Source organism: Syngnathus scovelli, chromosome 5, assembly GCF_024217435.2.
Source record: "Syngnathus scovelli strain Florida chromosome 5, RoL_Ssco_1.2, whole genome shotgun sequence".
In the NCBI taxonomy this organism is placed as follows: domain Eukaryota; kingdom Metazoa; phylum Chordata; class Actinopteri; order Syngnathiformes; family Syngnathidae; genus Syngnathus; species Syngnathus scovelli.
In genome coordinates this window covers 18224095-18241641 of record NC_090851.1, presented here as the reverse complement: position 1 = coordinate 18241641, position 17547 = coordinate 18224095, and the positions used below count along the sequence as shown (strand labels likewise).

General features: G+C 48.2%; 1 protein-coding gene across 21 annotated transcripts in view; it reads left to right on the top strand.

Moving 5' to 3' along the window:
- Positions 1–17547, top strand: part of galnt7 (UDP-N-acetyl-alpha-D-galactosamine: polypeptide N-acetylgalactosaminyltransferase 7) — a 309242-nt gene that overhangs the window by 187053 nt on the left and 104642 nt on the right. For all 21 annotated transcript variants that reach the window (XM_068650742.1, XM_049721363.2, XM_068650729.1 and 18 more), the window contains 2 exons: positions 5279–5381; positions 5468–5566. In XM_068650742.1, coding sequence (XP_068506843.1) covers positions 5279–5381; positions 5468–5566 — 202 coding nt within the window. The remainder of the gene's footprint in view (positions 1–5278; positions 5382–5467; positions 5567–17547) is intronic.

Sequence of the window (17547 nt, the reverse complement as noted above, 5' to 3'; positions counted from 1 at the left end):
TGTAGCGCTTAATTACAAATAAATTAGTCCCATTTTGGTGGGAATTGAAGTTCTTTCTGGCAGGGGATTCTGCCAGACATTCCCAGCAGACCCTCACAGTACGTTTAGGTTTGCCAAGTCGGACCGGCATCTGTGTCCAAAACATGTGGTCGCAAGTCCAATGACACAGCTACAAAGTCGATCATCGAACTGCGGCCTAGGGTGTCCTGGTGCAAGGTGCACACATGGACACCTTTATGCTTGAACATGGTGTTCATTATGGACAATCCATGTCGAGCACAGAAGTCCAGTAATAGAACACCGCTCGGGTTCTGATTGCGGGGGCCGTTCCTCCCAATCGCGCCCTTCCAGATCTCACTGTCATTGCCCACGTGAGCATTGAAGTCACCCAGCAGAACGATGGATTCCTCAGAATGAGCGCTCTCCAGCACTTATAGTGGGTACTCTGAGCTGCTGTTTTGTGCATAGACACAAACAACAGTCAGGCCCCGTCCCCCCCACCCCACTTCCATAGCAATAATTGACACAATTAGAAGAAATAGCTAACTCTATTGACAGTAACAAACACTGCCGGAATATTCATTGACTTGAAAAAAGCTTTTGTTACCATGGATATCAATATTTTAGCCGATAAACCAGAACAATTTAGTATTAGAGGATTTGCTTTGAACTGGGTCAAAAGTTATTTAAGTAACAGCAGTTTGTGAAAATCTTCAGGTTTAAACATTTCCTAAATATTTCCTAAATATGCACATCAGCGTTTGAACAACGTTGTGTAATTGTGCATTCATTTTTATTGTATGTCGTATTGGATATGAAGTTTAATGTAGATAAAGTTTGTTAACAGGTTTGACATTCCCGTTAGCACAGCTCCATCTAGTGTATGTAACCCCAGTCAACCCTAGTTTGATGCAGTAGCTTCTATTCTATGCGCCTTTTAATCCGGTGCACCCTATATATGAAAATATTTCTAAAATAAAACATTGAATGAAGGTGCGCTACAGTGTGCCTTATAGTGCAGAAATTGTTTCCTCGGTGCATTGATGTTTTTTATGAAAACAAATATGGCGGATATGCATAGCAGCTTTTTGTGGCTTCACTTGGAGCACGGGGCTTTGTCTGCTCATATGACTTTACAGCACACTATTGGCTGGTAGAGGAGACGAGACCAATGGGAACATTTTGATCTGTATCCTTGCCGCTGATTGGCTTAGTGCTGTATGAGCAGTTCTAACCACGCTTTATCTCAGCCTCCCACTACGTAGCCACTCTTCCACTTCGTTTGCGTCAGCAGAATCAGCAGCATCTCTGATTTGTGCTTTGTTTTGTCAAGAACGAGGCAGGACAACCAAATGCATCACGGGCTCTTTAGTTGACAAGGAGGGCTGGAATGCCGGCAGGTTTATGAGGCAAGCTGACAAGTCGGTCAGTGAGTGCGCGTCATGTGCCATCAAAGCAGACGGGCATAGCAAGCTCGTGGTCGGGGACAGGCAGGAGGTCGAGCCAAACAGAGTCCAGAGCAGATCATATAAACAGGCTTTCTCAAAACAGCAAATCAGGAAGCAGGCATCGCGCTACACAGTGGATCAGGCAAATGGGAATCAGGTGGCATAGCAAAACCAGGTGGCAGGCATACGTGTATCGAGGCAGACAAACCGCAGATTGACGTGCTTGGGGGCTTAAATACACACCCTGATCAGCCAGTACCAAGGGCACAGCAATCAGCACTGGGAGCGTGTAGCTCCGCATTGGATATGCGCGCTCCCTTGAACCAGCGTGAGGGCGCGTCAGCCAGCACGGTAAGAGCGGAGCGGAGTCGCGGATTTTCACCTATCGCGAGGGTTCTTGGAACCAATTATTGGCAATAAATGAGGGATCACTGTCTCGTTTGCATTTAAAGAGACCGCACCCAAACGACTTCATCTGAGCCGCTCCTCAGAACAAAGGGAAAAGTGGGGCTTGTGATGCTGTGATGACAACAAATTCAGACAAAAACTTTGCTCTTCCACTTTATATAGACCACAACTGAATGAGTAAAATGTAAAAAGGATTAATAGCCATAATACGCCAACTTCAAATCACAGATACTCTAATTCAAGGATCTTGTAGATTATCAAATTGCTCAAACTATGTTCAAAGAGCGGCAAAACCCCTTTCCTAAAAACAGTCAAAAGCATTTTCACCAACAACACAGTGGTTAGAAGCTCAGGGATAATGAGGGTAAATTTACTGTACCTAAATACAGGTCAATGAACAGCTTTTGGATCTTCATTGCAGGTGTTAAACTCCTATTCTTGAAACAATGTTCAAGCAGGATGACATTTGGAAGATCAATTTAACAGGAGTTAAATGCCAACTTTGAAAAGTACAGAACTATCTTTAGACATTGGACAGCCTTATCGTCACTGCAATATCGAAAACGTGGATCAAACGTGGATCAAAGAAAATACATTAGTTAGTGTTGCGTTTTGTTCAAGATGTCCGTCGTTGAGCAAGAAAAGTAATAGTTGGTTCTTTATTTGCAAGATCCTGGGTTGCTTCACGGCAGTCAGTACAAGTGCACTTCAGCAGATGAAAACAACAACTCATAGTTCCGGTCATAATGCTTTTATAGTGTCCACAGGCAGGAATAAGGAAGAGGAGAACAAAAAGGGAGGAGAAAATGAGGGAAAAACATATTCTCATAAGGCAGGCACTTGCTCTGTTATCACCTGAATGTTTTGTATCAATGTGTCATGAAGTTAATAAGCTTTGCCTTATGTGTAATGAAAAAGTTACCAAGCTCTGTGTGCTGTGTCAGTGTTCTGATTAAATAACTGTGTATAAAGTATTAGGAGTATTCACACATTGATTGACATGATCAAATATATAAATTAATAGGGATATGTACACATTGATTGACATGATAAGTAAAACAGTACAACAATATAAAAAGTATATAAGTTTGTCTAAACTAACAAAAATATGTTGTTGCTCTCTCTTCAAGAGTCAACAAGTTCACAGATGCAAGAGCAACAAAACAGGTGGTGGACCTAAATCTATATCAAAAACTGTATACTGTTTTGACATACTACTGAGTATGTCAATGATGATTGAAAATGTATGTGAGTTTGTCACAGCCGAAATCAGTCTTTTTTTATCTGTGACTATGAAATCAAATGACACACGCACCCTACAGAAGTTCTGTATTGAAGAAGAAAATCAGTAGCCAAACTGGGGACACACACAAAATCTATTCAGACTTGGACAAAATAGCTTTGGGCTTAGAAGACTGTTGATATTTGAACACCTGCAAATAAGCAGGAGCTACACGCTGCCAGTGGCTGGTGTCAATTACTGGAACAGAAATCTCTTTATAATTTCTATAATACAGGCTGGTGCCTATGCTACTGATGTGTGCAATTGTTGTTACAAAACTTGTTAGGGTTTACAGATTATCTTGATCGTATGACTATGTTGGAATATAGACTAAAATTATTAACTTTGTTTAAACCTTTTACCTTCCCTTGACTCTGAAAAGTTTAACCATTCAGTTGTTGAAACGAGTGAGCACCACTCTAACAAAACTCTTCAACACTGTCGTCAAATGCCTATACCAAAATATATAAAAAATATTGTGAAATGTTGAATAATACATGAACGAGTTGCAGTCTTGAGGGCGGATCGGGAGCACATTTCATAGCGGCAGGAACAGGCACTTCCCCAACTGTATCATAAGCTATGGAACTCCTAAGCTGGGTCAGTGAAATCAACCAGATCAGACTCGACGTTGACCCTCATGGGGTTGCGCTTGTAAAATAAGTTGAAAGGAACGATGCCTGCCGCCTTTAGCAACGAGGGACTTTCAGCCTTGGAAAGCAACCTAAGGGCTGTGAGCAGAGAGGCCAGATGATGGAAACGCTCCATCTTGAGATGTCTGAACTCAATAAGAAAATGATCAAGCGACAGGAGGCCAGCATGGGAGACTATTAGCTCCTTCCATGTCCCAAAAACATGCTTGATAGGCTGATTGAGCACTCCAAATTGACCCTAGGTGTGTGTGCAAGTGCCGGTGGTTGTTCGTGTCTGTCTGCCCTGCTATTGGCTGGCAACCAGTTCAGGGTGTCCCCTGCCTACTGCCCGATGACTTCTGGGATAGGCTTCAGCATGCCCGCGAACCATGTGGGTACAAGCAGGATGGATGGATGGATGGATGGATGGATGGACGGACGGACGGACGGACGGACGGACAGACGGACGGACGGACGGACGGACGGACGGACGGACGGACGGACGGACGGACGGACGGACGGACGGACGGACGGACGGACGGATGGATGGAATTGGGTGTGATTGGTTGGGTGTGATTGATTGATCGATTGATCGATCGATCGATTGATTGATACTTTATTGATGGGGGTGAATACAGGTTCCCAGCAGCATTCATACCACAAAGCTGGTATATAAAAGGCACACAGATGATAGCACAACTCAATAGGCTCCTATAAAAGGCTGGGACACACAACAGCACCACAAAGAAAGCCAATAAGTGTGAAAGTTAAAAGCCATCAAAGCAACAAGACAAGAACAAAGGAAAAAAGTAACAGCGGGCCAGCTGGTGAGAGGCCTAAAAATTGTAAATGGTCCCGCCAACCAGCCCCCCTCAATACCATAAGAACACCCCAAAAACACACAAAATAGCCTCCACGGGGTCCATAAACAGGTGTAAGGGCAGTCAAGTCCAATGGTGCCCAATGGACCGTGGTTGTGAATCGTTAAAACATCACAAAACAGGCAAGACTCAATAATGTCTGTGTGAAAGAGTGAGGGACAGCTGTTAGTATAACAAGTCTGACTAAGGAGGGGCGGTCCCTATGTGTAACTGGCCAGTCCACAGTGTTAAGGTGTGACGACATGAGTAATTAACCAAGATGTTCCTTCAGCAGAAATTCAGACAATGACAAACTGTACTGCTTTCATCCTTATACGCTGCAAAAAATGCATCATTAATCACGGGTTCTCATTTAAAATGAATACTTGAGCTTTAGTAAACACCGTGAAATAAAATCTGGAATTCTGAACTGTTGTCTCATATTCATCTTTCAATCTGAAACCCAAATGTATTCAGTATAAATGTGACAAAAGGAAGTCTATTATGCACCCAAACACAATATGACAAGAATAATCCTTCTCCAAATTGTGACAGTCAATGAGTAATGGAATCATTTTAAATTCCAAGTTAAGAGGCCATGAATTAAAAAAAATATGCAATTTTGCTTTCAATATTTCTTTTTCTCAGACAAGAACATCGTTGCAAGAGCTTCAAATGGTTCATGGAGGAAATAGCTTATGACATCCCATTACACTATCCCCTGCCTGCAAAAAATATTGAATGGGGAGAGGTGAGTAAATGAAACAGCACATCAGACAAATACGGTTCATGAGCATTAAGTCTAACCTATTTACATGCATATGTGTTTGTGGTAAGATCCGTGGCTTTGAGACGGGTTACTGTATTGACAGTATGGGACATACAAATGGAGGCAATATTGAAACTGGACCATGCCACAGAATGGGTGGCAATCAGGTAAGTAAAACATCACAGTAGTTCAAAATCTATTTATCTATTTATGCCACATTTGGTCACATTTTTGCAATCATGCAATCATCCTAAAATAAACAAGTCATCTATTAACAAGAGACAAAGGCAAAAGGCAAGACCCTTTTTTTTCCAACCCCTTACAAAATATAATCTGTCACTGACGAACATTTATTTATTGCAAAAAAAGGCAAAGCCTGTATGTTTTGCCACATATTTTTTTTTTATTCAAAATACCACCTTGCTTGCTTTCAGAAAGAAAAGAAAAGAAAAGAAAAACTAGAGCTGCAAGCAGCTTTTAACGGCCTTCGCGTCACTGGCAATGCTGCAGTACTGTACTGCCACTTTGGCATACTGGCACACTGGAATTGGCATTTTTGGAAAATGAAGTGCAGCAGAATGAAATATTCTTTGATAAAATAAGGTATTCATGGCAAAATACGCGATCGGCTGGCAACCGGTTTGGGGTGTCCCCAATGACTAGTGGGATAGGCTCCAGCACGCCCGCGACCCCCGTGGGGACAAGCGGTATGGATGGATGGATGGATGGATGGATGGATGGATGGATGGATGGATGGATGGATGGATGGATGGATGGATGGATGGATGGATGGATGGACCATCCGTCAATTCCACGGTGCTTAGCAATGAGCACGGGAAACACTACAGAACGTCGTGCCTTGAGGCCACCCTCATGAAGTCTGTTTCTGACTGTTTGGGCAGAGACATTCACACCAGTAGCCTGCTGGAGGTCATTTTATAGGGCTCGGAGAGTGCTCAACCTGTTCCTCCTTGCACAAAGCAGCAAATATCGGTCCTGCTGATGGAATGAGGACCGTCTACGGCCCTGTCCAGCTCTCCTAGAGTAACTGCCTGTCTCCTGGAATCTCCTCAATGCTCTGGAGATTGTACTGGGAGACACATCAAATCTTCTTGCAACAGCACGCATGGATGTGCCATCCTGGAGGAGTTGGACAATCTGTGCAACTTTAGGAGGGTTAAGAAATCGCCTCATGCTCCCAGTCGTGATAATGACTCTAGCTAAAGCAAACACTTGTGGAAAAACAGTTAAAAAAGATCAAGAGGGAGGAACTTGAAATGGCCTCCACCTGCAAAATCAGTCCTGTTTTAGGGACCATCTCGTTGTTGCCCCATCTAGTGCACCTGTTGTTAATTCCATCAGCACCTGTTGTTAATTCCATCAACACCAATGCAGCTGAAACTGATTAACAACCCCCTCTGCCACGTACCTGACCAAAACCTTATCATCCATCCATCCATCCATCCATCTTCTTCCGCTTATCCGGGATCGGGTCGCGGGGGCAGCAGCTTTAGGAGGGACTCCCAGACTTCCCTCTCCCCAGCCACTTCATCCAGCTCATCCCGGGGGATCCCAAGGCGTTCCCAGGCCAGCTGAGAGACATAGTATCTCCAGCGCGTCCTGGGTCGTCCCCGGGGTCTCCTACCGGTGGGACATGCCCGGAACACCTCCCCAGGGAGGCGTCCAGGAGGCATCCTGATAAGATGCCCGAGCCACCTCATCTGGCTCCTCTCAACGTGGAGGAGTAGCGACTCTACTCCGAGTCTCTCCCGGATGACCGAGCTTCTCACCCTATCTCTAAGGGAGAGCCCGGACATCCTGCGGAGAAAACTCATTTCGGCCGCTTGTATCCGAGATCTCGTTCTTTCGGTCACGACCCATAGCTCGTGACCATAGGTGAGGGTAGGAGCGTAAATCGACCGGTAAATTGAGAGCTTTGCCTTTTGGCTCAGCTCTCTCTTCACCACAACGGACCGGTACAGGGTCCGCATTACTGCCGATGCTGCACCGATCCGCCTGTCGATCTCACGCTCCATCCCCTCAACGCCTCGGCTGCGCCTAGAAATTCTGTCCATAAAAATTATGAACAGAATCGGTGACAAAGGGCAGCCTTGGCGGAGTCCAACCCTCACTGAGAACGAATCCGACTTACTGCCGGAAATGCGGACCAGACTCTGGCATCGGTGATACAGGGACCGAACCGCCCTTATCAGTTGGCTCGGCACCCCGTACTCCCGAAGCACCCTCCACAGAACCTCCCGAGGGACACGGTCGAACGCCTTCTCCAAGTCCACAAAACACATGTGGACTGGTTGGGCGAACTCCCATGCACCCTCGAGGATCCTGCCGAGGGTGTAGAGCTGGTCCACTGTTCCACGGCCAGGACGAAAGCCACACTGCTCCTCCTGAATCCGAGGTTCGACCTCCCGACGGACCCTCCTCTCCAGCACCCCTGAATAGACCTTACCAGGGAGGCTGAGGAGTGTGATTCCCCTGTAATTGGAACACACCCTCCGGTCCCCCTTCTTAAAGAGGGGAACCACCACCCCAGTCTGCCAAGCCAGAGGCACTGTCCCCGATGTCCACACAACGTTGTAGAGGCGTGTCAGCCATGACAGCCCCACAACATCCAGAGCCTTTAAGAACTCCGGGCGGATCTCATCCACCCCCGGGGCCTTGCCACCGATGAGTTTTTTGACTACCTCAGTGACTTCGACCCCAGAGATTGGAGAATCCACCTCAGAGTCTCCAGGCCCTGCTTCCTCAATGGAAGGCGTGTAGGTGGAATTGAGGAGGTCTTCGAAGTATTCTCCCCACCGACTCACGACGTCCCGAGTCGAGGTCAGCAGCACGCCATCCCCACTGTAAACAGTGTTGACGTTGCACTGCTTCCCCCTCCTGAGACGCCGGATGGTGGACCAGAATTTCCTCGAAGCCGTCCGAAAGTCATTCTCCATGGCCTCACCGAACTCCTCTCACGCCCGGGTTTTTGCCTCAGCAACCGCCGAAGCCGCGTTCCGCTGTGCCATCCGGTACCTGTCAGCTGCCTCCGGAGTCCCGCAGGCCAAAACGGCCCGATAGGACTCCTTCTTCAGCTTGACGGCATCCCTTACCGCCGGTGTCCACCAGCGGGTTCGGGGATTGCCGCCACGACAGGCACCAACGACCTTACGGCCACAGCTCCGGTCGGCCGCCTCAACAATGGAGGCGCGGAACATGGTCCACTCAGACTCAATGTCCCCCGCCTCCCCCGGGACGTGGGAAAAGCTCTGCCGGAGGTGGGAGTTGAAGCTCTTCCTGACAGGAGATTCTGCCAGACGTTCCCAGCAGACCCTCACAGAGTGTTTGGGTCTGCCAGGTCGGACCGGCATCTTCCCCCACCATCGGAGCCAACCCACCACCAGGTGGTGATCAGTTGACAGCTCCGCCCCTCTCTTCACACGAGTGTCCAAAACATGCGGCCGCAAATCCGATGACACGACTACAAAGTCGATCATCGAACTGCGGCCTAGGGTGTCCTGGTGCCAAGTGCACACATGGACACCCTTATGTTTGAACATGGTGTTCATTATTGAAAATTCGTGTCGAGCACAGAAGTCCAACAATAGAACACCGCTCGGGTTCAGATCAGGGGGGCCGTTCCTCCCAATCACGCCCTTCCAGGTCTCACTGTCATTGCCCACGTGAGCATTGAAGTCACCCAGTAGAACGATAGAGTCCCCAGAAGGAGCGCTCTCCAGCACTTCCTCCAGGGACCCCAAGAAGGGTGGGTACTCTGAGCTGCTGTTTGGTGCATAGACACAAACAACAGTCAGGACCCGTCCCCCCACCCGAAGGCGGAGGGAGGCTACCCTCTCGTTCACCGGGGTGAACCCCAATGTGCAGGCGCCCAGCCGGGGGGCAATAAGTATACCCACACCTGCTCGACGCCTCTCACCGTGGGCAACTCCAGAGTGGAAGAGAGTCCAGCCCCTCTCGAGAGGGCTTGTACCGGAACCCAAACTGTGTGTGGAGGCTAGTCCGACTATATCTAGTCGGAATCTTTCTGCCTCGCACACCAGCTCGGGCTCCTTTCCAGCCAGAGAGGTGACATTCCATGTCCCAAGAGCCAGCTTCTGCAGCCGGGGATCAGACCGCCAAGGTCCCTGCCTTTGGCTGCCGCCCAGCTCACATTGCACCCGACCCCTTCGGCCCCTCCCACAGGTGGTGAGCCCATGGGAAGGGGGACCCACGTTTCCATTTCGGGCTATGCCCGGCCGGGCCCCATGGGCGAAGCCCCGGCCACCAGACGCTCGCCTTCGAGCCCCGCCTCCAGGCCTGGCTCCAGAGGGAGGCCCCGGTGACCCGCGTCCGGGCGAGGGAAAACAAAGTCAATTTATGTTTTTCATCATAAGGGGCTTGGGTGAGCCGTGCTTTGTCTGACCCCTCACCTAGGACCCGTTTGCCATGGGTGACCCTACCAGGGGCATGAAGCCCCCGACAACATGGCTCCTAGGATCATAGGGGCACGCAAACCCCTCCACCACGATAAGGTGACGACTCGCGGAGGGGCAAAACCTTATAAGAAAAGTCTAATTGAATCCATGCCATACCCTGATAAAAAAAAAAAAAAAACTGTTCCTTTATTTTTTTTTGAGCAGTGTAGTTTATATATTGTTATATGGGCCTGTGGAATCATTTGAGCTGCAAATGACAATGAGTCCGACGTCAGTGGCGCGCCGCACACACGGCGTTGTTTACAGAAAGGATGAAGAATTCGATCGATTGATTCAATGATTTGGAGTGACACGGATGGTTTGATAAACATTTTTATGTTATAGTTATTTGAATAACTGTTAATGTTACGTCAGGCCCTTTCACAGCTCCTCGTTTGTGTTTATATTATACAATATACTATATTACAATATGTTGTAATTGTGTCTACCGGATGTGAGTGAACGCTGGGGCTACTTGCTGCCGCTGCTCTCCGGTCATTTTTTATCCTATTTTATATCTGTACGGCGATCTTGGGTGCCTTGAAAGGCGCCTTATAAGTAAAATGTATTATTATTATTATTATTATTATTATTATTATTATTATTATTATGTCACATTAGCATACCGTATCGTTTAGCTAGGTTTTTTTGGTTCATGTCTGTACTTGGTGTTGGATTTTGTTAAATAAACTTCCCCCAAAATGCGACTTAAACTCCGGTGCAACTTATATATGTTTTTTCCCTTTTATTGTTCATTATATGGCTGATGCGACTTGTACTCCGGAGCAACGTTTAGTCCGAAAAATAATCATTTTCTGTATAACAATTACATTTGGTGTTCAAAAAGTCTTTTTTCAAACTTGAGTCTTGAAAAAGAGGGAGTCGTCTTATAATCAGGGTCGCCGGTACTCCTTGAAATGTGCTCACATACTCGTTATTACGTTTTGGTGCAATTAATGGGTTTTCCGACTGTGTGAGTGGTCATTGAACCACAATGTGAGTGAGAACTTAAAAAAAGAAAACAAAAGGAACCTAGCTTCTAAAGATAGAAATGGACAAAAACAATAGTGTGTTCTTCATGTTTTTATTGACAACAATCTGATACTGTCTGCCTCCTAACTTTGCTTGGGGAGGGGGAACCTGTTCTAATTTTCTACACTTCTAAAAAAATACCACCGAGAAGACAGAAAAAGTCAGACTAATACATGATTGTATGCTTCCACGAACTCCTTGCAAGGTGCTCACATACTCGTCATTACGTTTTGGTGTAACAAATGTGTTTTCCGACTGTGTGAGTGGCCATTGACGTCGCACCTCATGTTCTGGTTCTGGATTTATTTAGATTCTACACGACATGGCAGGTGTGTCAAGCTCATTTTTGTCGCGGGCTGCATCGTAGTCACAGTTTCATTCATAGGGCCATTATGACTGCCAAATGAATGTATGAACGCCTCATATAGTTGTCAAAGGAGAATCTTGTTTGATCTTCTGCCCTCTGGGAAGAGTTACTGGAGCCTGCGCTCCCACACCACCAGACTCACCAACAGCTTCATACTCCAGGCTGTTATGATCCTGAACTCTCCCCCCCTCCTGCATAACGTCCTGTACTTTTGCGCTATATTCTTACTGTCTGCCGTATGCACACTTGCTCCATTTTTGCTCATTTTATTTATCAAAGTCAAAGTCAGCTTTATTGTCAATTTCTCCACATGCCAAAGACACACAAAGAAACCGAAATTTCGTTCCCCCCTATCCCACGGTGACAAGACATGGCCCACAACAATCAAGTAAACAAGTAAACAACAGCGTGCTAAATAAATAATGAATAAATAACACAACATAAAAAAAAATAAGAGGAGCAAAAAGGAGCAAGTGAGCGTACAGCAGACATTCCAGAAAATAGCGCAACAGTGCCGCACGCTACGCAGAAGGGGGTAGCGAGTTCAGGGTCCTAACAGCCTGGAGAAAGAAGCTGTTGGCGAGTCTGGTGGTGCGGGAGCGCAGGCTGCTGTACCTCTTCCCAGAGGGCAGAAGGTCAAACAAAGAGTGAGCCGGGTGACTCACATCTCTCGCAATCGAGGTTGCCTTGCGGGCAAGATGGGAGGTGTAAATGTCTTTCAGGGAGGGGAGCGAAGCACCAATAATCTTACCAGCCGTATTCACTATGCGCTGCAGGGCCTTCAAGTTCTGTTCAGTGCAGTTACCACCCCAGACAGCGATGCAACTGGTGAGGACGCTCTCAATGGTGCCACGGTAGAATGTAGACAGGACTGCCTGAGGAGCACATGCACGCCTGAGCTTCCACAGGAAGTACAGGCGGCGCTGAGCTTTCTTTGCCAGTGACGAGGTGTTTGCGGACCAGGAGAGGTCCTCACTGATGTGCACCCCCAGGAACTTGGTGCAGCTCACCCTCTCCACCACAGCACCGTCGATGATCAGCGGCAGGTGTTTTAGGTGACCCTTCCGGAAGTCAACAACGATTTCCTTGGTCTTGTTTGCGTTCAGCAGGAGGTTGTTGTCCCTGCACCACGTGGTCAGAAGGTCAACTTCCGACCTGTACCGAGTCTCGTCGCTCTTCGTGATGAGACCCACCAGAGTCGTGTCGTCAGCAAACTTCACTATGCGGTTGTCACTGTAGGTCACAGTGCAGCCATGCATCAGCAGGGTGAAGAGCAATGGACTGAGCACGCAGCCCTGGGGGGCCCCCGTGCTCAGGGTGATGCTGGCGGAGATTTTGTCGCCAACACGCACCACCTGAGGCTTCCGACAGAGGAAGTCCAGTAGCCAGTTGCAGAGGGAGGTACTGAGGCCCAGCTCTATCGAGTTTGCAGATGAGTCGCTGCGGCACAATGGTGTTGAAGGCAAAGCTGAAGTCCACAAACAGCAACCTCACATATGAGTCCTTTCTCTCCAGGTGGGTGAGGGCCGAGTGGAGGGAAGAGCAGATAGCATCCTCAGAGGATCGTTTGGCACGGTACGCAAACCGGAAAGGGTCAATGGTGGGGGGGGGAGAACGGACTTGATGTGCTCCGTGACAAGCCGCTCAAAGCACTTCATGATGATGGGCGTCAGTGCCACGGGGCGGTAGTCATTGAAGCAGGACGGTGCAGGTTTCTTCGGCACAGGAACGATGGTGGCAGCCTTGAAACACGAGGGGACGATGGCCTGCTGCAGGGAAATGTTAAAGATGTCCGTGAAGACACCCGACAGCTCCCCAGCACAGTCCTTCAGCGCTCGATGTTGTCAGGGCCCGCCGCCTTACGGGTGTCAATAGCGGCAAGCGCCCTCCTCACTCCGTCGGCAGAGAGGCGCAGGGGCTGCTCGTGTGGGGGGGAGTGGTCTTCAGCGGGCAAGTTCTGTTCTGGGCGTCGAAGCGAGCAAAGAAGCGGTTTAGATCGTTCAGCAGACGGACGTCGCCCTCACAGCTCCTCGGCGCGGGCTTGTAGTCCGTGATGGTCTGAATGCCCTGCCAAAGGCTACGTGCGTCCTTGCTGTCCTTGAAGTGGGTGGAGACCTTGCACGAGAATGCCTTTTTCGCTTGTTTGATGCCTCGGGACAGGTCGGCCCTCGCTGTCCTCAAGCCAGCCTCATCTGAGAGCCTTGTCCCTGGCCCTCAGCAGTCTGAGGACAGCCCCTGTCAGCCACGGCTTCCAGTTCGCGCGAGTGACGACGGATTTTGAGCAAGTCACATCATCGATGCACTTCGTGATGTAAGAGGAAACAGAGTCAGTATACTCCTCTATGTCCATCCGATCGTTGTAGGTGGCCGCCTGTCAGTGGTGTCGAAGCAGTCACATCATCGATGCACTTCGTGATGTAAGAGGAAACAGAGTCAGTATACTCCTCTATGTCCATCCGATCGTTGTAGGTGGCCGCCTGTCAGTGGTGTCGAAGCAGTCACCAAGTGCATCGGAGGCACCCTCAGGCCACACCCGAACCCGCCTCCGAACCGGCCTGGATGCTTTTACCAATCGTCTGTATGCGGGTAAAAGCAAAACGGTGAGATGGTCAGAAAGCCCAAGATGGGGGAGGGGGGGTGGCTTTGAAAGCTCCCTTTTGCGCAGAGTAGACTAGGTCCAGGAAGCTGTCTCCACGTGTCAGAAAAGTAACATGCTGGTGAAGCCTCGGGAAAACAGACTTCAGGTTGGCATGATTAAAGTCTCCAGCGAAGATGGTGAAACCGTCAGGGTGCACTGTCTGCTGTTCACTGACAGCCTGGTACAGTTCACCAAGCGCAGCGATCCTGTCGCCTTCGATGTTGGAAGGCGGGATGTATACTGCGACTAGCAGAATCGCGGTAAATTCCCTCGGCAGGTAAAAAGGACGGCACTTGATGATCACAAACTCCGCAAGTGGCGAGCAGTGCTTACATACCACCACAGAGTCCCGGCACCATTCTTCTCGGATGTAGACGCATATTCCACATCCTCGCGACTTTCCCCTTCGTACAATGGCACGGTCCGCCTGATAGCACGCTAGCTGCTCCAGATGCACGGCAGAGTCCGGAATGTTGTCAGTCAACCAGGTCTCGGTGAACACGAGCACACAGCAGTTCCGCACCGTCCGGTTCGTAGACCTCAGCAGGCGAACGTAATCCATTTTGTTGTCCAGCGATCGAACATTCGCCAGAAGAATGGAGGGCACCGCCGGGCGCGCTGGGTTGGCCGCCAGCCTGGCCCAGACGCCTCCGCGCTTGCCCCTCTTCTGCCTCCTCGCACACCGTTTCCGACGGCTCCCAACCGGGGGAGGAATAGCGGGCGAGGTCGGCGACGTTTCAGGATGTAGCAGTCCGAGCGCCTTTAATGTCGCCGCATCAAAGTCCAGAACGCCACAAAACCCACTTCTGCCGATGTCGAGCAGAACCTGTCTGCTGTACTTGTAGCACGATAAAGCACGACGAGACGAACACATAAGACTGTCGGACGAACACTCATTAGACGAACAAATCACCGTACTGACGGGACAGAGAGTGGCCGCTGCGTGTGCACGCGCCGCCATCTTGAAAAATTGGAAAAATGTATTATGTTATTTGTTTATTTATTATTTATTCATTACTCTTATTTATTCATTGTTTGTGCCTTCTTGTTTTTTTCTTTTTGTGTTGTTTACTTGTATGTATATTGTGTACTATGTCTTGTCACCGTGGGATTGTGGGAAACATAATTTCGATCTCTTTGTATGTCTTGACATGTGAAGAAATTGAGCTCATTGGCCTAGTGGTAGAGTGTCCGCCCTGAGACTGGAAGGTTGTGAGTTCAAACCCCGGCCGGGTCATACTAAAGACTATAAAAATGGGACCCATTGCCTCCCTGCTTGGCACTCAGCATTAAGGGTTGGAATTGGGGGCTTAGATCAACTAATGATTCCCGAGCGCGGCACCACTGCTGCTCACTGCTCCCCTCTCCCCCAGGGGATGGATCAAAATCACACGGGGATGGGTTAAATGCAGAGGACAAATTTCACCACACCCAGATGTGTGTGTGACGATCATTGGGACTTTAACATTAAAGCAGACTTTGACTTTGACTTTTGACTTTTATGCGAAGGAGTGACCCTCACAATGACAATGACGTGTATGAAAGACACGTACACCCAAGTGTAAGCTTTCCGTCCGGGAGAGATGAAAACCACAGATTGTTGGTCAGATCTCTGACGTTTTCATCCCAAACCGGCTTTTTATTTCATGAATTATACAAGTTAATCAATACAAGAATCAACATGACACGACATGGGGAGATGACTTCAATCCTCGTCCCATTCAAGAATCAATATGACATGACATATTATAGGACTTTAATCATAACATGTTTGTTTGTTCTTAGCTTTGGTGTATTTTAAGTCTGGTGGGCAGGTCGTACTGACCCCTTCGTTTCATCCTGGGATTGTCATGTACAGGCCAACTTTTCTAAACTAAATTAAGCTTGAATACATGAAACAATAACGCGGGATATATAACTTGCGTAAATAGGACGTGATAAAACATATCAAGTACATTACACAACACCTGTTTATATGATTGGAGATATACTTGTTACATTTGAATGTTACATATGATTGACTCAGCAAGCATGTCTCACGCCATGTGGTTTTGGAATGCTGTCAGGGAGGTCGCATCGAGCTGTTCAGTAAGAGCCAGACCAAGAGCAAGAGTGCAATTTGTTAATTTGAGAACATTATAGTGTATGTAATTTATACGGTCCACATTCTTGTTTGGTGTTACCCACAGGAAAATAGATTCAAACCCCTGCTGCAATTTGGTCTACCAATTTATACTCATTTGGTACCCCCCAGGGGTATCCCAATGGATCAATGTTGCTGGGTTAAGGACTGTGCACCTCTTTATCACAATGTGTGGTTGTGACAGAAGTGTAGCAGTGTAGGATAGGTGTCTGGCAGGTGACAAAAAGTTCATTTTGCTTTGCAGTAGCAACACATCTACAGCATGCGGAACTAGCAGCTCCATTTTGTGGAAGAGGACCACATCTGCGGATAGTGTCACTGCAAGCGCTGCCGCGTATACTGCTTGGACACAGTCTGGTAAGGATTGAGCCATTGGATCCGATTTTTTTGAATAAAATGCAATTGGTCTTAGTTTACTGCCATGAGTCTGCAGCAACACTGAGGTCGTAAAAACATTCCTGCAGTCTGCTGTTTGCACAAAGGTTTTATTGTAGTCTGGCAAGATAAGGGTTGTAGTTTCCATCAGAGCAGTGGTTCTTAACCCTAGGGGTTCGGTGAGTCGGCTTCAGGGGTTCGGCAGAGCTGGTATGTCATTGCCCCGCCCCCGGCCCGCTGCTGACCCGCCCACCGCCCCGCCCCCTGTCCGCGGATGGCCGAACACACCGGTAGCACCCCACCCCATCCACGGATGGCCGAACACACCGGTAGCACCTCCCCCCCGTACACCCCCCCCCCCCCCCCGGTCCACGGATGTCCGAACACACCGGTAGCACCCCCCGAGGACTGGAACTTGAGACCCCTGATCTACATAAACTAGAAGTTGGCTTTTGTTTGACATTTGAAAATCAGCCAAGCAGGCCATGATAGCTTGAATGAAAATAGTTGGACTATCAGCAAATACCTGTGGCAATCTGGTGTACGTATAACTGTGTCCTTTAAAGGTAAATGCAAACCAAAACTGTGAGTCTGGGTGGATTGGCACTGAAAAAAAGGCATTGCTAAGATCAATTACTGTGAAAAACTTCTGGTTAGGCTTCAAAGTGTTTAGAAGTGTGTGTGGGTCAGGCACATTAGGTGCTCTTGTCTGCACTGCATCATTTACTGCTCGTAAATCTTGTATCATTCGCCAATGAATTTTATTGGCCTTTTGGACTGGAAAAATAGGGGTGTTGCAAGGAGAATCTGAGCACTTCCTAATGATTCCTCCTGTCAAAAGATCATTTACAACAGGGGGAATCCCATTTATTGCCTCATGTTTTAAAGGATATTGCTTAACTCTTGGACACCAATCTGATCTTGGTTTGATCTGTACTCGGGGAATGGACGTTAAAAGTCCTACATCAGATGGGACCTTTGTCCACAGTTTTTCAGTAGGCCCAGCCAATTCCCTCTCCTCCATCTCAGTCAAACAAACATTAATTAGTCAGGAGAGCACATAATTGCATGCCCTTCCTAAAGCCACTTTACACACTGTTTGCTTCCACAACTGGTAC